Source organism: Cygnus atratus, chromosome 3 (assembly GCF_013377495.2).
Source record: "Cygnus atratus isolate AKBS03 ecotype Queensland, Australia chromosome 3, CAtr_DNAZoo_HiC_assembly, whole genome shotgun sequence".
Lineage (NCBI taxonomy): Eukaryota > Metazoa > Chordata > Aves > Anseriformes > Anatidae > Cygnus > Cygnus atratus.
Window position 1 is genome coordinate 89733938 of NC_066364.1, and position 27110 is coordinate 89761047.

At 35.2% G+C, this 27110-nt stretch overlaps 1 protein-coding gene across 1 annotated transcript in view; it reads right to left on the reverse strand.

Moving 5' to 3' along the window:
- Positions 1-22109, reverse strand: part of KIF6 (kinesin family member 6) — a 169634-nt gene extending 147525 nt beyond the window's left edge. The window contains exons 1-4 of the mRNA XM_035563115.2: positions 21926-22109; positions 21059-21168; positions 17948-18022; positions 2234-2381 (exon numbers count right to left, since the gene is read on the reverse strand). Of these exons, the coding sequence (XP_035419008.1) occupies positions 2234-2381; positions 17948-18022; positions 21059-21168; positions 21926-21991 (399 nt within the window). The 5' untranslated portion in view covers positions 21992-22109. The remainder of the gene's footprint in view (positions 1-2233; positions 2382-17947; positions 18023-21058; positions 21169-21925) is intronic.
- Between the last annotated feature and the right edge of the window lie 5001 nt (positions 22110-27110).

Sequence of the window (27110 nt, forward strand, 5' to 3'; positions counted from 1 at the left end):
GTTAGTTATTACTGCTTTGCACAGTTCCCTTATATATGACAAAATTAGGATATGTTACTTATACTTTCCCTCCAACCTACAGGTTACAGGTCAGTTGGAAGACATTAGATTCAGAATGTCTAACTTAATTTTAAGCTTCATTATTCATTTAGAAATGTTATTGCTAACATCTTATTTGAGTTTTGGAAGTTTATCAGTTGGGAAGTATCATTTACTTATTACAAAAAGGAACTTAGATAATAAGGAATATTTCAGGTAACTTTTTTCATTTGTATTTATTTGTTTTTATTATTGCTCTTAGATGTTGAAACATTACAGTATGCTTGTAGTATTTTAAATGTCACTATTACCTTCTGTAAAACTCAATTGTTGCCATGCTTTCTGTACATAAATAAGCTGCCAAATTAAGTTTCATTTGTCATTTCTGAGCATAGTAAATGCACAAGAAACATACAGTTAAATTATGGTCATGTGTCTCCCTGACAGTTTTCTGTCTCCATGGCACGATGAATTTTTTGCACAGGAGGTAACAATTGGTTTTTTTGATTCAAAGAAAAAGAGTACAAGATTTCAGATTCAGTGGGGTACAATGATCATTTTAGTTAATTTTAAGTGTAACTATTACACTTATAATTTTAGCAAAGGAATTTTAATTTCTGCAATCGCAAAACTATTTTGAGACTCGTTATTGTTTCCCTCCCCACTTCTGCTGGGCGCAACTACAGTTGTAGAAATGTACCATTCACACTATTCATTTTTACATCACCGGATTCACCTAAAAAGTAAATTTACTAGCTCCTAGGTTTAGCTTTACACTAGAGGCGTATTTTTCACCCTAACAGTTATGTTAAATTCACCAATCAAACAACAGTGGCACTGAGCAACTGGCAGGAAAATCTTCTGTAAAGTGTTTAAAAAAAATGAACAGAAAAACATTTAGAAATAACTGGGACAGAACTCTAACACTCAGAAATACTGTAAGATGAGGAAAAAAAGGAACAGACAGAAACACACAATTATATCTAGTAGTTACTACTGCTGAACCCTTTTTTGTGAAACCAAATCCATATTTATACAGGTGGAGTGACTATTTCTCCACTAGAAGTGTCAAGTGTAAAGCACATGCAAAACTCGTTTTCAGAATACAATTTATTACCTTTGAAAGTGTTTTTCTAGTCACTGTTAACTAGTATTTATGTAGTGATACTGTTTTAAAAACAGACTAAAGGCATTTTTTTTCATTTTGAAAAGAATGCATTAGGAATAATTACAACAATAATAATAAATGTTCATGACATTTTTACTATTTATATATAATAACAAGTAAAGATGTAATGTATTATTATATATATAATAATGTACATATATTACACATGTGTAATTATGTTAAGACGTGGGCCTAACATATGGCCACTTTCTAGCCAACTATATTGAATGTATCAGATTATTAATATCATACAGAAAAACATTCCATACAAGTGCAGAATTGAAGTTGAAGAGAAAACAGCCGACAAGGAAAATTGACACAGATAACTGAACTATTTGATTCTCTTTTGAATCCTGCATCACTGACTTCTATTTTTTTCATAACTAGATGTATCTAATATTATCATTCTATAATATATTTTATCTAATAAGTAAAACACAAACATCCAAATATACTGAATATTTATAAATGTTTACTATTCATTTAACTATTTTATTTTGAGCATCACTCAAGCACAAATATATTAGATAAAGAATGAAAAAAGTCCATCTTTTGTACAATATTGTTGGTTTAGAGTTGCATAGAAGTCAGAGCAATTTTTATATGATATGCGTGCAATGCAATGCATACAATACAAAAAACAGAGCAGAGCAGCGAAGATAAGACAAATAGAGCAGATTATGTGATCTGAACGTATATTGCACCAAGTAAAATAGCATGGTTTTAAAACTAGAAAAAAAAACTTCACTTATGCCTATGATTTTTAGTCTATTGCAATGAAACATAACCAACACTACTAGCAATTTATTATTGCATAACATTTTGTGCCAAGTTAGATGCTTTATTCAGCATTTCTGAAGCAATAATTTTAGGGCTTCCTCTAACACTATTATAAAAGCAACCATCTGCAATATAGCTACGTATTAAAGTACAAACTAAAATATATAAGGTACATAAACTAAAGTATATAAAGAATATTAAGTATACACCAGGCATTAAAAATAAACAGAAAACATTGTCCCATACCTTCTGCAATTGATCAAAAATGTAAGACAGAGTCCTAGGAATGATGCCGCGATCGCTGTAACGTTCAGCTCCTCCTGTGATCGTAAAAGTTTTGCCACTGCCTGTCTGACCATAGGCAAAGATAGTACCATTATATCCTGCCAAAGCACTGCAGAATGGTAAGAAAGAAGAGAGAATTAGTATCTATGGCATAATTTATTTTCCACGATCGACTTTGTACAGAAACAAAATACAATTTACAGTAATTCTTAAATACATAGAAGCTGTCTTCAGTAATACAGGATCACACTTCATACTATTTATTCTAGATTCAATGGAATTTATATAGCCTGAAAGGACATTCCAGATGTGATCATCTTTTTCCACATTTCTTACTTGAAGAAAGGCCCAGCAAAAGTCTAGTTAAAATATTTTTCTCTGTAAATCACCATACTCTCACCATTCCCCTCAACCTGACTTCCACCAAACAGTAGATAAGCTTAAGAATTAAGCTTAATTAATTTTAGAATTTAGAATTTAGAATTAAGGTACAGCTGCATGCTCGGAAGGAAACGTCAGACTTGGCTGTAGCTGACATGGAGCTCATCAGCCATGACTGACCAAACAGAACTTTCATGTTATATAATATAGTATATATAATATAATATATAATATAGTTCATATTTGGTCCTCATTTTGTGTTAAAAGCCCTTTCTTTTATTGCAACAAACAGAAAGCACTCTCCCAAATTATTGTGAATCTAGATTCCACTACTGATAAATCAGTGTAATTTGAAGGAATTACACAGCATTTCTTACAAAGTTTCTTGTACCATTTGTGAAAAGAGACTTGCATTTTTCTCAAGTAAGGCCCCTTTGATAGGCTGACGTGAAATATAAATACATTTCATTTTCCCTTGATATTAAAACTAAAATTTCATGTATACATTTAAAATTTCTATTGATACTTAGTTGACTATCACGTGCTTCCCTTGTACAGCTGTCTTGAAAGATAGAATTACTAAAAGTCTTCTTCCACATTTCTGAGCCTATTTCTTGTTAATTATTGTAAAGTGCCCTGACCTTGAAAAATATTTAAAGTTCTCTAACATCTTATACTTCACCCTGTTCACACACCATATATATATATACATATACACACACACACACATTATAAACAACAAGGTATAAATGATAAAGTACAATTATTTTGAATTTTCACTTCTCTGTAAGGAAAAAAAAGACCAAATAAAATTCTCAAAAATTATTAGAATTAAAAATTTAATAGTGATGAAATCTGTTACTGACTGTAATATTCAGATGGCTAACTAAACCAGAAGTCACAACAGCCTAAAGAATATAAAGTCAGATTAGAGCACATCAGACTTTTTTCCTTCCTTTCAGTAGCCATCATTTACAAAACTTTTCCTAAATTTATGTCTCAGATTTTTTCTACAATAATTTCAGTATATCTTGACAAAATATATGTAGAAAATATATGAAAGAAAATATAATACAAAAGTCAAAATATACTTGAAAAGGCATGAAGTAATCCATAAGGAATTGTTTTCATGATAAAGCTTATCAGAGGCAAAATATACTTTGAATTTGATTTACTATGCTAAGGACCTACTAATTTTGCATGAAGAAAGCAAAAGGCTAAAATTACTCCTTCGCATTTTGTTTATAAATGAAAAGGAGTAAACAACCCTTGCATAAGAGAAAGAGAACCACATATAGATAGCTGCTGGTCTGGCGCCACAAGACACGCAATGGCTCCCCAACATATTAAAGTTTATTTAAAGGCCTGAGTAGTTGCCAAATTGCTTATTTTAATCCATTATAGTAGGATGACAGAGAAAAAAGTAGAAACACACTGAAAGGAACTACAGCCATCTGCTCCCAAAGACCAAACTGCCCAAAGACAGAGTATACATAGATTTTAGATTCCAGATGTTAAAAATCAAAACAAGCATTACTAGAAAACACCTCATTCATTTATCTTAAGAATTTATAGTGCCCACCACCACAGAATCTGAACACTGAAGACAGTAATGAGTTGTCAGAAGGCAGGGGGTATCAAAAGAACCTCACAGATGGCAGGTTCAAAACAAGCAAGAGGAAACGATTCTTCATGCAAAATGCAGTTAAGCTACAAAACTCTTTGCAATGGGATGTTGTGGATGCTAAAAGTTCACACAGGCGTCAGCAGAGACTAGACTAATTCCTGAAAAAGAAATCCTCTGGTGACTAATACACACAGAATTCACCTCAGTTTCAGAAAGTCTCTACCCTACAACTGACTAGAGGCTAAAAGAATATTTCATAAAAGTAACTCTACACGTTTACCCTTTCTTGTTTGTCTTTTTCTGAAATACTGACAGTCACCGTGAGAGATAACACACTAGGGTTAATGAAACTTTGGTCTAACTCAGTACAGTTGTTCTTCTGTTTTTACATCTCTGTTCTCTGGCTCTTCTAGGTGTTGCATTTTTGGTCTTACTCCTTCTCTTCTTCTTTAAAGTTGTTAAAGGTGTATTTTTTCAACTACCATGACATGGCTCCTGCAGAAAGCTGTATTTTGCAATGTGTGCCAAAATAAAAAGTGGTAAAGATGTGGCTGCAAATCATTAACTCGAGGTCTCAGTTCTTCACAAAACACCATTAGGATCACCACACATGTAAACATAGGATAAAGTGTCAAATTACATATGTTATTAAAACACTTACAAAAGCCAGTGAGTTTAATTGGTTCATATATATATTGCAGTCTATCAGTGCAGTTCTGAACTGTTTTCCAGAAAACATTGCAAGGTCAAATATGTGAACATATCAATGTAAATAATGTATTGCTGTAGTCCAATTATAAGAAATATTAATATTGCATATATGTTTATGAAGGTGCTGGCTATGAATACAGGGCTGAGTTCCACTTTAAAATCCAAGGTGAAGGGCTCTCTATATAGTATATAGTGTGTATATATATATATACACACATACACACAAGTGTATATATATACACACACACTTTATATGGTATATAGAGACTAGTATAGTATATATTAGTACACATAGTATATACTGATAGTATACGTAGTATATACATATATAGAGAAACTTTCATCTTGGATTTTAAAGTAGTATGTACATATATATATATATATATAAATAAATATATAAAATGCATTCTGTCCAGATTTACAGCACTTATTTCTTTCATTCAGAGTGTATTAGAACCGTTGAGGAACAGTCACAGAGAATGAAGCTTATGAACTAAGCAGAACTAAAGGTTATGTCTACGCATACATATGTTTATGAATCAACAAATTTAAAAACCGAAGATGTAACCACAAACGTGTATATAATATTCTGAATACTAGTCAAAACTCTGAATGTGTACCTGTGAATTAAATCGTATAAAACCCATGCCTGCTGTTATTAACTCATGCTTCTTTTATGGCACTTTTCTTGGAATCAATTGGAATACAGGATATTTGAACAATGAGGCTTATGGTGTAACTATTATCATCACAAATACTCGTTAAGGATATACTTTGCTCTTTTTCACTTTGACTTGACTTTCAAGTTAAATACTGAACTGCCTTATCAATCTAATTATAGTTTGTTGTCCCAAGGAGCTTTACAATTAAATAGTATCAATATATGTAGGTGACCCAATACCTAATCAACTGATAAATCAAAAAACAAAATCTATTTACTAAATACTCAGAATTTTTAAGATCGGCATTTTTAAGATGGACATTTATTGATTTCAACCTAAGATGCACAATTCCTTTAGGAAAATATAAACATAGGAGGCTTCATACCCCGTTAGACACTCATAACATTATACTTAAAAAAAACTACACTGCGGAATTATTGTTTATGAAGTGAAAGGCCTCTCAGATGCTGAGACTTAGCACAGTGAGCTGAAAATACATTTTCTCTTTCATCACGAAATGTAATGACGACAGGCACCTAAAACAGTTGGCAACACCATCTCACCATTATGAGATGAAAGGAAAAAGTGTATTTTCTACACAGCATCCACCAAGAATTGAATCCATAATCCAAAAGGATCCTTAAAGATTCTCATCTGCAAATTAAAGCTGTCCCTTCACAGTATTGGACCAGATTCTCTACTAGGAAAGGCTGTACAGAATCAGCTGCTCTTTTCTGACATTTCTGCAAAGTCTACTCACCCAGGCAAAGCATGCATCACACATCGGATTCTCTGAACACAAATCGCAAAACTTTTTTAAACTTAGTATTTCAAAGTAAATGGGTTGATATGGTTATTGATGGCAATATTCTGAAGGCTTCAAAATATGCATACATAAAAAATCATATACTAGAAGGATAGTTTCATTCATACCCACTCTGTCCACAATATCCAGAACCTCCCCTGTATCACAATGTCCATAACTTTGCCTTTTTTCCCCCCTTTCAGGAAGCTGAGTTTTAGCATAGTTAAGGATACACTTTATTGAATAAATTGTCTCTTAACTACTTCAAACAAAACACAAAGACGCATAATCCAAGGAGAAGCTTTGCTGAAAAGATCTTTCATGAACTTATGTAATGTTGTACAGCTCCCTGTTCAGAAGTTCATGGACTACTTCCAGATACATTAGCTAAAATATTGTTGGAGAAATCTGTCTACGGTGTATTGCAGTAAAGTTGCTCCTGTTGTGATTGACAGAGTTTCTGGAGGGTCATCTTTTTTTCATAATAAATATCAAGCTCTGAATTGTAAGGCCCACTATAGAGGAGAGTAGATTTTAAAATACAATGACCAAAACTTGTCCAAATTGTACCTTTGTTTCACTGTGTTAGCAAATTCACACAATTCATTTTTCTTACATGCTAGAACATGCAGGCATGCATTTGTAACACTTGGGTAAATTTAGCCTTCACTACAAGAAGATAAAATACTAGGAAAAAAGGAAATATTAATGAACCAACAAGAAAATTGTTCACAGTATCAACAGCTAATACCAATTTTAATGAAATAATGACATGAAGCATGGGCTAGCAACCCCTAATTTTTGAAGGAATACTGTTTTACTATAGTCTTAAGTCTTCTTTTATTCTGAAATATTATTTCCAATGTAATTACATGTTCACTTCAAGGTGATTTTAACACAGAAAAAAGTTAGATCTTTTCTTACATTTTACTCTAAGAACTGAATGCATCTCTTCTAGTTAAGCACTGAGAAAACTGCTGTTGGTTTTTATAATTACAAAAGCTTGTGCTTGACCTTACAAAGTTGATCAGCAGCATTTTTTAGACACAAATATGTCCTCCTTATACCATGCAACTGAAATCACACTTTTTTCAAATAAAAGGTAGTTTAAGCACAAAACTGACTAAGGAGATTAACTTGATCACACTGCTATATATGCTTAACCATATCTCAGGATAGTAACACAATTTAGCATGTTGTCATGGGACAAGCAAAACATTTTCAAGTTCTACCTGCAACCTGTCACACACTACTGTGAAATTCTTCCACACTAACAATCTTTGAGACAGAAATGGTAATACTTTTCAATATTAAAAAAAACAGAATACTGAAATAACCAGTAGAGGTTTAGAAAGTCCACTGAAAAAAATTCCTCTGAAGTATTATATAGCAAGACCATGGAACCAAAGCTGCTTCCAGCCAATGACCACCCTTCCAATAATCTGACTGAGTTCTAGGTGAGATCCACAGTGTGGGACAATTTGATGCAGATTTGTTTTTGCTGGTGTAAATACCTAAACCCACTACAGTATTTAAACATATCTGTCATGTATCAAAAGCACTTCTGGTACTTTAAGAACTCCCAATATGCATTCTAAAAAAGTTTTGAGATTTTTTTTCCATTAATTTGGAATAGTCTTTAGTTTTAATACTTGTCTTGCTTTGGAGAAGGGACATCATAAAGCAAGCGGGAAGCTTGAAGTAAATGTCCCTTAATTATTCTATTTCAGCACAACCTTAATACTGTTTAATTGCCTTAAATCTGCTATACAAAAGCTTGTGTAATGACACCTTCTCAAGTAAACAGAAATTTCAGGCTTTATGGAAATGGAGTTATAACATGTTTTGTCTTCTGTCCTTTGGACTTCAAGAAACTGATGGGAAAAAAATCAATCATTGATAAAATATTGAACCTGTGCTATTTTAAAAAAAGTCCCCTTATAAATGGCAAGACAGTCATTAAAAACCCACAGTGTAGAGAAAAAAATAGTTGATATGAAATGGCCATTACATATAAGACAACCAATAAGACTGAAGGTTAAACCAGTGCTATAACACTGTAACTCAAACTATGATGGTCTAACGATATAAGAAAAAACAGCTATTTTAAAGAGAGGTAGTGTATTTTATTAGACTAGATTATATAATTGTGTGAAAACAAGACAGTGAATTATTGGTTTTTTGATTATTTTAAGGGACCCTGCCTCTTCCCTTGCTAAGCAAAAGTTGATGGTACAACTCTGTACCAATTATCACTCCTCTTTGTAGTACAAACTGATCTATGAACATAGTTAAAAGATAGCAAGGCCACATTGTTTTTTTCCCTCAAGTTTTCTTACTCAAGTTACTAGTTAACTTGAACTTTCTAACTTAGTCATAATTAGTGGCAATTTAAAAACTATGCACATTTTGAAATTAACTTTTTGTTAGAAATTTCAATTTAGATCCCTGCTTTAAATAAATTTCTGTTACAAAGATATGTACTGACGTTTTCAGTCACTCAGCAGACATACCTCATGCCTGGAAGATGCATAATTCCTAAATGAAAGGCGTGATACAGAAGTCTAACTCATACAAGCAATTGTACTTAAATTGATAGATCCATTATGTTTACAACTGGTTAACATTCCTTAAGTGAAAAACTCCTCAAGCAGGAGCTTGAAAATTTATGGGTAGTTACAGCAGTTCAAAATAGCATTTAGTACTTTGTCCTTGAGTATCTGAGACAATATAAAGAGCAGCATAAAACCCTGTGACAGCAGACAGAGGTTGAAAGCAGACTGAGGTTGTTTTGTTGTGGTTGGCTTTTCTGAGTACATTTTGTTTTAATTTACCATGATGATCATTTGTTCTATTTAAAGTTTATGAACACAGAACTTTTCATTTGTTTCTGTGTTCATTGTTAATATGACTGCAGGCTGGTTTGCGCCTAAGTATAACAAAGAAGTCTGCTTCCTCTGCTGTTACACCAAGTACGTTTTGTTGAATCAAACACAACAGTTAGCATGAAACTACAAGATTTTTTTTTTTTAAATAATAAAATGAACTGTCAAATGAAGAAGGATGTATAGCATCCAAGAAGAATGCTATAAAGAAACTGGAGAGAGCTTGACAGAACAAAGTCTGTTCAGGTTGGAGCACATAACTAAAGGGGAAGCTTGAGGAAGCTGTTTTTGTCAGTCTGGAGATTAGAAGACTATACACGTACCTAATTACCTTCTTCCATTACATAATTACATAATGGATCATCACAGAGAAGAGGCTTACAGTGGTAGAACAAGAGGCAGTGGTCATAAGCTGTACGAAAGGAAATTCCAAGTGGGTATAACAAAAATGTTCTCCACAGTGAGAGCAGTTAAGCCCTGGAACTGGTACCCAAATGGGTTGTAGAATCCCCGTCTCTGGATATTTTCAAAGCTCTACTGGGTCTGAGCAACCTGATCTAACTCCGAAGCTAGTCTTGCTCCACTCAGGAGACTGAACCAGATGACCTACAGAGATCCCTTCCAACCTAAGTATATGAATTTAAGAGAGTATGTTAGCAGTAGGCATAATTCACACAAAATCATCATCAGTGAGAGGAAAATGTAAACAGTCCTTACCAATCCCTAAAAACATGCCAAAACTCTGCCTTAGATTCAGATCGGTCTCAAAGCATCAGTTTATAACCACCAATATGACAGCCTTTCTCAGGGAAGTCAGAGCATTTTGATTCCTTTTTTGTTACCCCAAACCTCAATTCACTACAAAAAAAAGCTGAGGAAATAGTGGTGACCTTATTCTCAAGCTTTTGACATTAGCAGATATTAGAGACAAATGATGAAATCTCTTCTTGGCAATTGGTGGATGAAGCCTATCCAGAACACCAAAAGCCATCACAGCAACACTAAATACGAAGCGTAAGCAAAAAGCTTTGCCTGCTCTGACAATTTCTATGGCAAGACATACCTCCCAGTCTTCAAAAGGATTAGAAAGATCACTTACGCAGATGTGTTTAAGACATCTGTCATTTTTATTATTGTTTTGCTTTAAAATGAAAAAGTTCAAAGTGAAAGGTTTTTTTCACTAGTCTATAATTTGAATAAATAAAAAAATATTTAAATGCTTTAATGAGAAGAGGCCTTATTAAATAAAGACTAAATTCTGTGAGTGTTTATATACAGATAAGAGAAATGCCTAGGAATCAGAAACAAGTCACAGCTTTAAAAATGAATTACTTTGCTTTCACTAGTTTATTTCAGATTCCAACTATTATTTTAACCTGAGTTCTGAAACTTCATTTTAAGTGACTGGTAACGTAAAGGTGGGTGGTCATTCAACAGCTATGAAAACATTAGAATACCGAAAAAAAGTGGAAAACACTTTGTTCTTTATATTTTCTAAGCCCTCAGTTCTTGCTGCCTTAAATATTTTACCAATACCACTCTTTCCTTCTTCCTGTCTCAGAAAACTTTAATTCACAATAATTTTATACATAAAATAAATGAATAAATAAGCATATCAGTATAACCCTGACAAAACCAACTCACAGACATGGTATTTATGATAAAAAGAAGAACAAAATTAATTCGCAGGATCTGGAAAAGCAGTTTTCAGGGAGGATTTGTCTTTACAAAGATTCAGCATTTAGGTATCTTCTATCATTTGGAGCTCAGATTAAAGCTCTTTTTAATTAAAATAAACAAAGTATCTCAGAATGTCTTTTTTTCCTTTATGCTTTTGCCATATTTATGGAACAAATCTGCTTTGGTAATGCCTCATATTTCAAAAATAGCACCAATTTCCAAATATGCATGTAACTGTGTTTCTGAGACCCTGGTGCAAGCGTTTCCTCAGAAATTTCAAAAGAAATTTCCTAAGATAGCAAGCTGTGATATAATTTCCTATTTTAACTGAAATTCATAAATACATTTAAATTTCACCCTAAGCACTGCAGGAGATAAGTGACACAAATATACTCTGGATCAAACCTATCAAATTGTAGCCTACAATAAGCAGCATTCTTGAACAAGTCTAAACTGCAATTTAAGCCAAAATAAACAAGACTAATAGCTGTTTGAGATGAAACAATGACGTTTTTTACTTTTTATTGCCTCATACTTGTAATCACTTTCAAGAACTACAACCATTCCTGCTCCAATTTCTCAATTTAGGGAATATTTTAAGCTATTTTTATTTCTAGCTTACAACCAACAAGTAGTGTCCTTTCACCGTATATAGATTCTATTGGATATTTTCGTACCTAAGCTACCCACATTAGCAATAATACAGATGTGCTGCATGCCTGAGTGCAGGTTAGCCAAGCCACTGCATCACAAACACAGTGGGGTCAAAGTAACTACTTGGTCATAGAAGCCTGTTATTTAATTAGTAAACAATGACCACCTTCCGCAAAATCCACAAATAATAAGGTCTAATACATCTTATCAACGTTTCAGGAAAACAAGAACAAAAACAAAAACCACAACAAAACAAACAAACCAGAAGCAAACAAATGAAAGCAAACAACTACTAATAAAGCACAGTTATTCTCCTAGGCGTTCTTCATTTTAATCATATTAGCGTGAAGATTTAAGAAGTCTTTATGAAAATGCCAGCTTTGATGCTGTTACTAGCTATTGTATCACGTTGATAATAGCAAGTGATTTTAACCTGGTTAGGGAGACATTGTGCCAGGACTAAAAAGCAGGTAAAGTGACTTATATCACATGGGTCTTCCAGGATTTTAATTATTCAATCATTTTGCATCATGACTTAAATGAGCTGACATTTTATTGACATCTCAATACTAAAATTGTCTTCATGAGCTCACTGTATTGGAAGCAATTATTTTTTCCAACTATGACACTCAACAACCTGTTGTATCAGCCAACACTATCTACAGAGCAGAAGCAACATGCTGCGTCTGATCAAAAAGCAAAGGGGAGGACAGAAGAGAGAGAAGGAATGTGGGTAAAAATAGTGGAGAAACAACATCCTATACTTTACACATATCCAAAAAGACTTGTGAAAAATACTCAATTTCAACAACTCTTTCATTTGTATGAGAATGCTTAAAATTAACGTGAGCCCTTGAAGATCTGACATTTGTTTTAAGAGACATTTCTCATCTTTAGTTGAGGATTTTTTGGTGCTTAAGGTTTTTATAAAATATTTTAAAACAAAGTGGTCTAGATGGAATACACTGGGCACTTCCTATTCCCTAACACTAATGAAACCTTTTTTTATTTCCATAGGGAGCATAGCTAAATTTTGTTAGTCTACATCAGATTAATATGGTAGCCAATTACTGCTGCTATTTTTGAGGTGTCTTGGCCTCGAGTACTCTTTTCAGAAAGAAATTTCTTCGTATCACAACAGGCAGATTTCTAACACGCTACCTGGCTATCTGACATTACTGAGTTAAAAGTGGACTATCTTGATAACTGAGCACAATTTGTGAGCGATATGTAAATTGCTTTTTCTTCATAAAAACAAACACTTCAGCAAATGTTGTCTCAATCTATGATCATTCCATTCTGAAATTTGATATTTCTTTCAACTGTCCCACTTAAGCTACACAACTAACTTCTCCATGTTTTTATTGTTCAGGACAGAGGACTACGGATGGATCGCATAGCGCATTACATCTCCTGGTTAGGGTCAGCCAGTTTTGAAGGACTATCTCCACAATCTCTTTTTGAAATTTCATCCATTCTGAAGGTGCTTATTAATGCAAGACACCTTCTTTTCTCCATATATATATATATATATAAATATATATATATATATATATATATATATATATATATAAATCTAGTAGGCAGTAATGTGGAAAAGCACTATACAAGAAAAAAAGTGAAGTGAATGTATATTACTGATGATGCTATTTTTATTTGCCAGTATTTTCAAAATACAACCTTGAAATATAGACAGCCCACACAACTTGCTCTTTTCTGAGATGACTTAACTTTCTTTCTCTCATTCCTTGCTTATAATTAAGACTAGTCAGAGACTTGAAATAACTTAAACTGATGCAACAAAGAATGGAAATAAAATACTTTGCCCTTCTCATAAGGAAGCATTAGCATTTCCAGTAGAAGAAATTTCATATGGGAGAAGACTGTGCATCAGAATACACCTTGGTGGGATAGGGACATAGATGAATTAATGTATATAGGCATTCCAAAATCTTGCTTAGGTAAAATGAATCCAAATAAGAAAGTTTAGTCTGAATTATGTTCCTTAGAAGATGCACTATGTCCCCAGTGAAGCACCAGGAGATACAGGTAGGGAAGCTATTATCTACTTCAAGTCTCATTAAAAAAAAAGTGCATAATTTGACCCCTCAAGAGAATGAGTTCTATATATAATTTTTTTTTTAGGTTCAATTTATTCAGAGGAAAATACCACTTACTAAGTTTTCTGATGCAAAACAATGAATATCCAATTTGATGGTGATTTCTGGCTATTACATAATAAATAAATAATAATGCCTTTTACTTTCTGTTCTCCTATGACATATTTCCTGCAATTATATTTTACTCATTCCTGAAGATAGTTTCAACACCATTAGTTGTAAGAGTACAAGCTGTTTTAAATATCTGACATGTTTCACGTGTCCACACCCAATATGAGGTCCACATTACAAGACAACTACAAATTGCATCTGATTTGGAAGCATGAAATAGTCTGCAGTCTACATAATATTAAAGGAATATCCCCACTAATTCCACATTCTCTTTGCTAGGTGAAATTCATATTAAGGTACCGTATATGAAAAGGGCTTCTATTAGAAACAGAAAGAAAATGTTCTCATTGCCACAAAAAGATGCAAATATATGGCTTTTATCTGTCCCGAATAATTAGCTTTAAAAGTAATGAAGAACCATAAAAATTCAGAAATAAGAACCTACATTATCTAAGAATCTCTGAATTTCTTGTACTCTACTACATTCAATACAAGAGGTCACAATTTATACAGAAACATTTTGTTTGGAAAAAAGGAAATTATATATTGCAGAATCTTGTAAATTCAGTCAGATTTCATGTTTCAAGGAATTTCTCATCTAACAGTTCAAATTTCAGAGTGATTATTAATATAAAACCCTATTGAAGTCTGTGAAAGTAAAGCAAATTCAGCATTAGTCTAAATTAGTCTGAATTACACAGTCAAAAGGAACGTAGAGTTCGAGAGAAAATTAGCATCCTTTTTACTGACTGAAGTTCCATTAATTTGAAGAAACTTGCAGAGATTATTTTCCTTGATTACCTAGCTAAACATAAATCCCTGAGGTGTTAGAGAGAGGACAGAAAAAAATGACAGCAAGTCCAAATACTTTTGTTATATTATTTTATTCACAGACTTACACACAAAGAAAGGAAAATTATAGTAACAGAAAAGCAAAGGAGAATTTCTATAAGCATACTTAGTATAGCTAGTAATGCCCTGGTGGAATGTTTAGTTTATACTCTGTGGCTTTGCATTTCAAGACAATCTAGCAATTCAAATGTTTTCCAAACATTTTAAATTACTGGTAAAAGTATTTTCTAAAAACTGCTAAGAAACGCATTACAAAATATAGTCAACATTATTTTGCATAAAAACCATTACATTTTTACTGCATTTTCTGTATGAATAAGCAGCAGAAGGAAAAAACAGTAAAGGGCAGTAGGTTGCATATACAATCAGCAGTTCTTAAAATAAATATAGAACACCAGAAGAAACTTAAATGTGCAGCAACAAGAACATTATCATGGAAGCTATAAGATTTTTTTTAAAAAACATAGGTGACTACTATTAGGCTAGAAATAGTTTGACTGTCTCTAATTTCCATGATTATGTCTGAAAAGAAACATTTCAATATTATTCTTTAGTAAGCCAACACAAATTATCAGCCATATCAGAACTGAAAACAAAACTAATTGAAAAGCACTACGATTTTCCACATAATTTGATTGTATTCATCATCATCACACTGATATTTGAAGCACTATGAGAAACTTGGTTCTGTTGTTGAACTAGAGCAATGCTTAACTGTTAGCAAACTAACAAAGGATGTTATTTATTTCCTCATCTTTTGAGAAAGTCGAAGAGCTAGTGCTTCCTCTTAAAGTTGGCTCTGCTCAAAAAAAAAATAAAAAATAAAATAAAAAATAAAGAATATAAATTTAAAATGAAAAGGAAAGAACAGGAAGGGAAAAAAAGAAACCAAATAAGAGATGACTCAAGCGTTAGCAAAATAGAATAATAATAATAAAAAAATAAAGCAAATCACATGCTTATAATGGTTTACAGGGACTGCTACTTTTGACTGAAGAAGTAAATTAAATGAACTAATGTCTGGTGCCTCTGTGAAACCACAGGCAGGATGACAATGTAACTGGATTCAGAGAGAAAAGTAGTGGCCCAACATCAAAGAAAGCAAATTTAAAAGGCAGGGGAAAAAAAAAAAGTTGCATCCAATTTTCATCCATCCAAGAACAAACTAGAAAGATTTTAGAGTCCTGAACACTGCATTGCTGTTTCTAGTTTAAACGATGCCCAAGATTTCTTTTCTGAGCATTCAAGTGTGTAAATGAGTTTTCTCATCACTGCAAGCATTCATGGCGAAGAGCCTCAAAATGTCACTGAACTATTTCATTGATACTTTCCTGCTACTTTTCCCTGGCAATACACAGACAAAAAGTATTCACTTAAAGTAACTCCAACATCCAAAATGAATGCATTTTCAACAGTTTTTCCCTGGAAGAGAACGTCTTAGAAAGAAATAAGTAAGAATGACAATTTTGTTACGAAATTCTGTGGTCTAAGTAACAGTATGATTCTTATTGTCTCACAATGGAAAGGAAAATTGAGTCATTAACTATAGAGTAAAATATATTTCAGCAAAAATTATGGACTCCGTTAATCAAGGAACTTCATGACTACAATTACATATCCAAATACATCAGTATACAATCAGTAACAACAAACACATTATTTTGAATATAAGCCTTAACACCTTAACCTTCAGAGATCAACATCTTCTTGATTCAGTTAAGAATGTGTAAACAACTTTATCTTTAATGCTAAAGACAGCCATTTGGACATAATTGTATGCCTAAACATGAATAATTTCAATAGCATTTAAGTATTTAGAATCTACAAAAAAACCAAAATTAAAGTCTACATAATGGATCAAATAGATGTATAGAAATCTCGTATCTGTCAACACTGAAATAAAGGAAAACACTACAAATTCATGTTTGTTGGAGTTCTAAATAGGTAAATTACAACTGGAAAAACTCTTCCATATTCTAGTGAATATTTTCTTTCCACTCCAAAGGAAAAAAAAAAATCAGTCTCTCTGTTGCTAGTTAGCTTTGATACTATGAGTTTCAATGAGGATAATTCAATCTGTAGTGTGCAACAAGGAGTTTTAACCCTTCTCTTTCCAAGCACAACTATATAAGATATGTAAGTTTTTACCTGCAGTCATCGTTAAAACCATAAATATTCGAAGTAAATGAGTTAACCAAAAGCTATACATGGTATAGTCAGGTATGCGAAGAAATCCATTTTCCAACAAAGAATAGAAAAACATAAGTGCATTTATCTTATTCTAGTGAAGATTAAATTTCACTGGCTGTTCACTTTCATTGTCAATTTCCTTCCTGTTTTGTGCGGGACTTTTAAGAAGAAAATTGATGGAAAAACGAGCATTTTGAAAAATCAGGAAAACAGAATTATAAAGAGTTAAGCATGCTTTTACACCCAAGAAACAATATGAGAAAGACTAAAGTATCAAATTGAGGATATCTGTTTTCCTGCAGCAGAAAACTAGTACTGACTTCAGCAATATGGGCCTAAGCTGAACACAGAGTGGAATATTAGAAAATCCACCTGCTTGAGAGTGACATTCAATCCACACAATGAGTAAAGAAGCCTTCTACATCAGTCTTAAACACTTGCCTTTCCAAACTCTGAAACAAGAATCATTTGATTACTATATGTAGTAGAAAAAAAAAACATACTGCAAAAATCACCGTCTTATACATTAAGACAGTAATAATGAGCAAAAATTCAGAATATAGCCACAGATGCTGGTTCTCAGGGGTATCTAGTCAATGAAACAGGGAGAGAAGATTTTTGTTAGGCTTATCCCTTTTGGGAGTTGGACCAAATGTCCTCCAGGCATCCCTTTACACAACACTAACCATTCTGTGACTCATGGAACTATACTGAAAATACTTTTCTAACACAACACTGTGAGCTTGTATCATAAAGAAAAAACTAATGAGTCATGGATTTCTATGTCTATGAAACAAGAGGCAACAGCAGGATTTTATGATGGAATATTACCACACACAGAACCTCACAGATTCAGATATGTCAGTATTTAGAAAAATTAAAACGTCAATACGCTTTTACAACAGTGGGTCAAACACTTGCCAGCTCTCCTCCAAGTAATACAGTGAAAGCTATTTTTGACCCTGTGTTACCCCGATTACTCGCAAGAACAACATACCATTCTGCCACTGGTTTGGCAATGCTGTCAAAAACCACATCTTGTTTTGCATCTTGATCAAAAATTTTCTCAAATCTGAAAATATTAAGCAAATAATAATTGCTCAGAATCTTAAAACACTGCTTGATTCATACATTTTTGTTTGTGTTTGTAATAGTCAATGTTTACATCATTAGGCTTACATAACTTAGGACAATGTTTTCCCTGTAGTCTTACCCACAGCATGCTGTTGTGCTATTGTATATAAATAGGCTGTACACAGTGCTGCATTGACAAGATCTACACAATAAAATCCTCTGATGAAATGATGTGGCTTAGAAAAAAATAATCCGTATTTTCGATCTATCAAGAGAATCAGTGTTTGTAACTGGCACCACACTGAAACCTGGATAAATAGATTACACTACAACTAAATACAGTGTCCCACCAGCATAGCCAGGCCCCCATTTTCTCATAACTAGTTCCTTCTTTCTGTTGCATACTTACTGTAATCATCACAAGGAAATATTTAACTTTTTTTTTTTAATTCCTCCAATTCCTATACAAAACATCTGTAGTTGTCTTACGGAATCATAGAATATTTGAGGTCAGAAGGGATCATCATCTACAATTCCCATGCTCAAAGGAGGGTCAACTAGAGCAGGATTCTGTCCTGTCAGGTTTAATTATCTCTACTTATGGAGACTCCACAACATATCCAGGCAAGTCATGGAAGTATTTGATTACCCTCGCAGTAAAAAAAAAGTTTTTTTTTCCTTATGTTTGAATAGAATTTCCTGTATTTCAGTTTGTGCCCAGTAACCCTCATCCTGTTTACCAAGCACCACTGAGAAGCATACAGCTCCACCTTCTTTACTTTCCCTGATGAGATTGATAAGCTCCCCTTCAGCTTTTCTTCTAGCACTTTCAGCCTCTTGTTACACATCAGATGCTCTGGTCCCTTACTCATCTACGTGTCCCTTTCCCGGGGCCCAAAACTGGAAACAGCAATCTAGGTACTTTTCTGCAAACCTGACTTCCACCTAGTCAACTACAAGCTTGTACTGGTGCACATGGTTCTTCCTCTCCAGGAGCAGGACTCAGCATTTCCCTTTGCTGAACTTCATGAGATTCCTACTGGCTCATTTTTCTGGCCGCTCAATGTTCCTCTGAACAGCAGCAAAACCAGGTTGTGCATCAGCCACCCACCTCAGTTCTGTGTTGCATGCAAATTTGCTGAAGGTATACTTGGTCCCATCATCCAGGTCATTAATGAAGATGTTAGGTAGCATTGCACCCCCATATTAACTACTAACTAGTAGTTAGTACCACTAATGACTGGCATCCACCTGGACTTTGTACCCCTGATGACAACCCTCTGAGCCCAGCAGCTCAGCTTATTTCAGCATGCATCCATGCAGGCTCCCTGCTGCCTCTGCTTCATTTCCTGCTCATTGGGATGAACAGTTCTTGAGCCTGAAGAAGGTGATCCTTGAAAAACAGCTGCCTCTCCTGGACCTCTCTTCTCTCTAGGGCTGTGTCTCGTTGGATTCTTTCAAACAGGTCCCTGAACAGGCCAAAATTTGCTCTCACAAAGTCCAGAGTTATGATCTTGCTTTCTGCCTTGCTCCCTCTTCTCAGGATCTTAAGTCTCACTATCCCATCACCACTGCAGCCAAGGTTTTAACATCCATGATCAGTTCTATATTTGAATTACAAGGTGCAGCAGATCTTCTCACCCTCACTGGCTCTTTAACCAAGTTTTAGGAAGTTTAGGAGTCAACATACTCCAGGAACTTCCTGGATTGATCATGCCCTGCTTTGTTGTCTGTCCTATCTGGAACAGCATATTCATCTAGAACTTCTCAGGGTATATAGAAAGGTCCCAGGGATATCAGGTATGTAGAAAGGCAGCATGGACTGCAAGGGATTATGCAGCTTCTACATGTCAAACACAAAATACAGAGGCATACATTCTATCCTGCTAACCCTTAATTAAGAAAGTCATTCAAAAAATGGTGTTTGATTTCCACAGGAGAAAGTAAGAACAAAGGAGAATAATGTTTGAGTTGACCAGGACAGACAGACTGTATGTAAGCGTGAGTTTTATGGAGGAAAAATCCATAAATCCTTAATCCATAGCATCATTTTTGTATTGCCTTAAGGACAATAAGTCATAGTATTTCTCAAATCCCATCTCTTAATTTAATAAATTATAAAGACAGAAAAAAAAAGTCAGCATTCATTACAGCTGGCTTGGGCATCTGCAATCTAAGATAGTTTTGCATATAAATCTAGTTGCAGAAGACAGCTGCTCACTTCCCAAGCAGAACAGATTTCTTTAGCTTATGTAAAGTGACATCAGGCTGAGCTACAGATATTTATCTGTGGCTCTTTTTTTAACAGTATAAACCAACAAATTTTCTTGATTTGATATTGTAAAAATAAAGAAAGTTTAACTTGGAAAAGACATTCTCAACCTACTTATTAGAAGTGGTTATACATCTAGCTTTCTTCACCAGCAAGATTTTAAAATGTTACCTCTAAGCTTTCTGTCAAAAAGATAGAAAATATATTTGTTTGATAATACTGGTATGTATTTTCAGTTTCTAAAAAAATATTTACGTTCTAGTGTGATGGTTTTGTTTCTTTCAACAATCTCTTTTGCTTTTTTTTGTTTGTTTGTTTTAACACTGTTTTGGTTATGTTTGAGACATTGTTTTTAAACAGAGTGTTTAACATAAAGACATCTTTAGCTAGCTTATGCCAACTCATTAGGTCACAAGAAAACAACAATCCTGCACTCACTTTTCAAAGGCAAATTCAAAACAAGCTGTAAGAATAGAAGAACTGATAAATGAAGACGCAATCTTTGAAATCAGACTCAAATGTATAATGACATACAATGGACAGGGAAAAAACCACAACAAAACACAACTTCATCAAATATTATCACAATCATTCAGCTGTAGAACATAATACGCTGTAGTATTCCTCTTGTTGAGGGAGCAGTATAAGTATAAAGATACCTTCATATTAAAAATTAATTAAAACTTAATTTGGGGAATAGGTTTTTCATCTTATTCTATACATCTATTTGTATCTCTACACAGAGATAAGGCTTGTACTTACTTGAACTTGTAGTTCTCCCGTTTATTATTAACGAACCCATCTGCTAAATCATGCGGCACAATAATCTCCAGGCTGGACACAGATTTCTCATCATCATCAACTGAATAAATCTAGTAAGCATGGATACAAATTAACAAAGTAATTTTAGTAATAAAAGAGCATAGCCTTTAGGTATACTATAGTTAATCAGTATTTCAAAGTAATATAGCAAAGTAGAATAATTCTCCCTACTTGAAGGGTCATTACTACTTGAGCATATATTCTCCTTCAGCTACCATTCAACAAGTACATACAAACACTGACCTGTTTGTTGTCACGTAAACATTACACTAAGAAACAGAAATGTAGTCATGTTTACATAATTTGTTTAATAAACCACTTTAATACCGGAGCTGTTATTCACAAACAAAGCATAGCACCCAATGCAAACCCCTCCAAAAAAAAATGGAGGAATAGGTCTGGAAAGACTATGACAGAAGTAACGGAGCTTGTTTCAAAAGCGAATGCACTATTTCTGAGGAACACTTCCATTACTTTTATCATTCCTTGCAACGACAGCCAAATACCGGGTGCTACACATTCCCCTCCTTCAGGACAAGGTTTCAGCACGGAAACCCTGTCATACACCAAAAGATTTCCCTATGGAGCCCGCCCCCCACCCTCACAAAAGCATTCCAGAGTTTCTGTACTTGGTGATTTTATTCACTTGCCAAGGCTGCGGGGAACAGGCCAGTAGCTCTGTCTCCCCTCTTCCCGACCCCTCAGCTCCCCCCAGCCCAGCCGGAGGCCGCCTGAGGGTCCCGGGCTCGCTCTGCCGCCACCGCCACGGGCACCCCCAGCAGCGCCGCTCCCGGCTCCCCCTCGTACCCCCGCTTGCTGCCGCCTCCCCAAGGGCTTCAGCCGCGCGTACACCCGGATGGTTTCCTTCACCATCGCTTCCCGCCGCCAACCTAGTAACGGTAACCACGACACGCTACCCAGCCTGCCCGGCGGGGAGGGTAGCGCTGAGGGGAGCTCGGTGCCCGCCGGGCGCCATCGCGCACCCTCGGAGGGCTGTGGCGGGACGCCCACTTGCTCCGTGAAGCTTGGAGGAGGAGGGAGCCGAGCTGGCTCTTAGCATGCGGGGTTGTGATGCCTGCGTGGCCGTTAACGGCCATTCCCCACAGCCCCTGTCCTCGGGGGTGTCACGGCTGTGAGAGAACCGAGCCTGCAAGCAGCGCCCCGGGGAGAGCGGACACGGCAGCCATTTCCCGTCAGAGCTGCCCCTGCCACCTGTGCCCGCAGGTGTCCCACTGCCACCTGGCACCGCCCGGGGAAGGGATGGTTATAAACACTTGTAAAGGAAATTGGAGAAAAATACTTACTAACATGCAACATTTATATAATCCAATAGAAAAATTGTTAGGCTAAAGGTTCTATGAGGGAAACAGAGGTTACAGGCCTGTTGTGAGAGCTTAGCTTCTGGAGAGGTAACAGGAGGGCTCGGTTATTCTGTTAAATCGTTACCAAAAAGTTACACGAACCACATGAGCTGTTTGGGGGGAACATAGCGGTAAAGGTCAGATCACAGTGGTTCCAAGTCACTGATCTAAATTAAGTGCAAGAGCAGGAACTTCGTTGTGGAAGAGAATAGAAATTTCTGTAACTCGGATATGGTAAAAATATGTTGAACTTTTTATTCCAAATAAGAAAAACTATAGGAAAGGTTTCCTGTCCCAAGTGAACAAATATCTCAGAAAGCATATGAGGAATAAATAGTGCACCCTCAGGGAATGAAATGGGAAAGTACTAATCACCAACTAAAGTCAAGCGCAAAAGTCAAAAGGGTAAAAATGAAAACAAATGGAAAATGTTAGCTCGTGTTTAAATAGAGAGCAAAGGAAATGCAGGACATTGGAATGTGATAATGGAATAAATACTGAGTATCATCTCGGTGTTGCTCCAAAACTACTGGATTTGCATTTATTTACTTATTTACTTAGTATTTAAATGGATAAAGGAGAGTGCAGCATTCTTGGAAAACAGCAAACGGAACAGTCAACAGTGTTATTCAGCAGCTTTGCTGGATTGTGAATTAACTTGGTAGTGGACATAGAAACACTGTAGTTAGCTATGTGGAAAGCCAGTTTATCTGCTGCTGTTTAGTAGCTGAAATATGCAGTCGAGTGAATAAGACTGTATTGCTTTCAAGATGAAGTCTGATCTGCAAAGAGCTTAGGTGTCCTTCTTCGAAACAAAGTCTGAGCTGTAAACTGGGAACCCGTGGCACAGTGCAGAGACATGCAACTCTGTTTGCATAGGACTACCCTGAATATGATGTGGTTGCACAGAGAAGCCAATGAGCCTTCTCAGACTCAAGTGGGTCCCCGCCTAAAAACACAAGCCAAATTTCTGAAAGGGAAGAAGGAATCCTGGGCCACCTGCAGTGTGCAGAAAGATAACAGAAGGGACTCACAGTTCTCTTTTAAAGTACCCCTTTTGTTACAAAGCTGTTTCTGCAGAAATGGTGCAGTGCTTTAGTACTATGCTCATCAATATGTTGCTTTAAAGAATGACTTCTTAGCCCAGCAGTGCTCACCTCAGATTTATCACTCTCTAGGCTTACTAATCTTTCTGCAATACAAAAATTGCCTCATTCATCTGAGCATCAAAATTATCTGTGCTTTCTTCCTGAGTGGGGTATGTGGTATGTTGAATGCAGAATATTGGAGATCGGTGGAAGAATTATAAAATAGGTGAGAAACTAGTTAAAGGTTTATTTACTATACTTTGTTAAGGAAAAGATTATTGTTGGACTGTAAGAAAGTTATTAGTGGACTTTTGTGAGGAGACATGTAATATTTTAATATCTTTGTCACACACAAAAAAATAAACAATTTATTTGGCAAAGGAAAAGCAAAGAGGCTCTATGTGTGTGTAGAAATATACTATGGGGAATTGCTGTGGAAGCGAAAAAATCTTCTAAGATAAACATAAGAACAAATGGAAATAATGTAAATGCACACACTGGAAATCAGAAGAAAGTTAGATGTGTTTAGCTCGACTGGTCCCTTCAAATACTGGAGGAAGCATGATAAGTTGTGAAAGAGTACTATCTGATCACTTACGTTAGGAGAGGTTTGATACAGAATGTGAAATCAAGAACCTCTATTCCAAAAAGTCTTTTTAAAGATCATTGAAATGTCTTTCTAGAAGCATACTAGGAATGAACAGGCAAATACAGTTTAAGTATTTTCCCTTCTGCCAAGCCACTTGATGAAGTTAACCTCTTTAGTTCATCTTAATCATGCTGGTATCTCCATATCTGGGAGAAATGTGTATCTATCTTCTGCATAAGGTCATTGTCAGTGCATAGTGTGGAGCTTGTAAAAAAGACCATGCTCTACCTGCAAGACAGTTGTAATTTTTATGCTGTGGGGAATCTTCAGTCAACTTCATAACTGAAAAAAAGATTTGGAAAAGTGCCTATTATTAGAGAAAACATTAAAGAGCTGGTTACAAAGATGCAAGAGTTGTAGGCAATCTTCCTATTGATACCAGACAGAAAGAACTGTTTTCAGTATTTGTATTTCCTACAGCTTTGAAGGAAGTCTTGAAAAATGGAGCCTGAAAATGACAGCTAATTATTTCAGATTGTGTACTGGTCTAGAAATTGTATCGTATGATGGAGGCCTAAAAAACTTTGCTTTCCTCTGAATTTCCTTTGAATGTTTAAAATCTGCTCTATGTTTTCCCTGGGAAATCACCTGGTACTTGAATAAATTTCAGCATTTGCATTTATTCTAAACCTTAGAGATAAGGGTCGACCTTTCTTCAGTTACAGTTTTTGAGAAAGTGCTCCACAGAACATGAGCAACCTATGGGCTTGAAATGATTACATGACTGTGTATAAGATTAGAGTTACAGGATCTGGCAATTGTGTGTTTTAAAAAGCTCAACCTTTGCGTTCGGAATTAATAGCTGTAGCATCCTAACTAATCATCTGCTTTCGTTCTTGTAGTTTTCTTCCGATTCAAAAATAATACAGGCCATAGGATACAGTGGAGCTGGCAGTTCAAGGGCTTGTGTTCCATTATGTCACCTAGCAACTTCACACGCTTCCAAATAAACAGCCTTGTAAGTTTTTATAATAGCCCAAACTTTTAAGTCCTTTCTTTTTTTTCCAGAGTTTTACTTTTCATGGACTTTACTTATTCTTGGCAACTATCATGCTGTTTGGCTGAGATACTGATTAGAAGCTAGAACATTAAAATCTTTCCATAGATCAACTGGAATGGATGAAGGGCCAAAACTCTTGCCAAAGTGTGAGTTTGTCTCATCATCCAGCTCCTGGAAGCATTAGTGCCAAAAGTGTATCTTCTACATGACCAGAAACGTTTTTTTTTTGTTTTTTTTTTTTTTAGTGACCAGAATTTAAGATCTGAAACTTCGCCTACATTTAAGTATAATATCAGTTGAATATGTTCTATCAGCTCTGCCAGGAACAGTGCAACCTTTATTTATAAGAGATGTGGTAATATAGAAGTATACATACCTATATCTGAGTGGAATAAAAAAAAAAAAAAAGACAATATTTTTCAATATTTCAGGTATGGTCCCCAGACCCTATAACCTTTGCTTTTTTTCCTTGTGAGTTCAGTATTGAAGAAGTGAATGTTTCCATGTAAATTGCCTCGTTCAGCTTCTAATAGTCCAGCCCTTTGAGAAGAGCAGGGATGTTTCTTGTAGGCTACTGTTCCCATCTGTTTCTTAGGAACAGGACTACATCTTCTTATGCGTTACAGATAGAGTTGGAAACTACTTTAAAATTTCACTGCTGTCCTGATGCAAAATGCATTAATATGTTTCCTAAAAATGTATGTCTTGATAGACTCAGCCAAAACAGAAAAATCTTAAAATATCCTCCTGAGCTCTTTTATATATACATACACACATGCATACGTGTGTTTGTTTATTTGGTTTAGAATGAATCCAAATCCTATGGTGAAATTAAGGCATCCTTAGGATTCTGACTGCAACTGGCAGTTTTTTGTTAAAGCCAATTTTTTTTTCTTCTCCCTTCTAAATGGTAAACTGCATCCTTTGTTGCAAACTACAATGTCATAAGTGTTAGCAGGACACTCACATTAACATGCTTCGAATGCAATGCTGATGTTTTCTGCACAATTTCTCTAGCTCCCTCTCACATCTTTCTTTAGCATTATAGGGTTTTTTATTCATTATTATGTCATGAAACCTCCCATAGCCTCTTGTTGATCTATCTCTGACCAAGGGATAGATAAAATGCTGGGTGACAGTGAGTAGAAAAGGCTGTGGTTTGTTATTGTTGTTGGGTGGTTTGGTGTTTTGTTTTGTTTTGTTTTTTAATCTGAAAAATGGTGAGAAATGCAGATTCTTGTGTTCAGTTCTACTCAACACATAAATCCTTCTATGGTCATTTTAAAATCTTGCTCTTGTTTGAAGAGTATTACAGCCCCATCAGCTTCAACAGAACATTATGAAACATAATTATCAGTCATTGATTTATAATAGTACTTAGTAAACAAAGTCATAGACTAGAAGCTTTGTTGGGCTCTGTGTAAGTTAAGGAAAAGAAGGAAAGAAAGAGAAAGAAAGAAAAAGAAGGGAAAGAAGGGAGAAAGGAAGGGAGGAAGGAAGGAAGGAGGGAGGGAAGGAAGGGAGGGAGGGAGGGAAGGAAGGAAGGAAGGAAGGGAAGAAGGAAGGAAGAAAGGAAGGAAGGAGGGGAGGGAGGGAGGAAATATACCTGCACCAAACAGCTCTGCTATCCAGTTTAGGACAGGAGGCAATGCAGGAAAAGAAGGAGTTAAAAGGAAAAAATGTGGAAAATATTAGCAAAGTACTCAGAGGCTAGAACTCTCCTATCAAGCTGTGATGACTAAAATGTTATAGAATAGACAAGGACCTTAAAAACAAGCAAAATAATGTAATAAAGAAGGGAGAGTTATTGGAGGATGCACAGTCACCAGCAGCATGAACTACGTGATAGCTGAAAGGATGATTTTTGCAATAGCTTTCTGAATGTGTGTGCAGA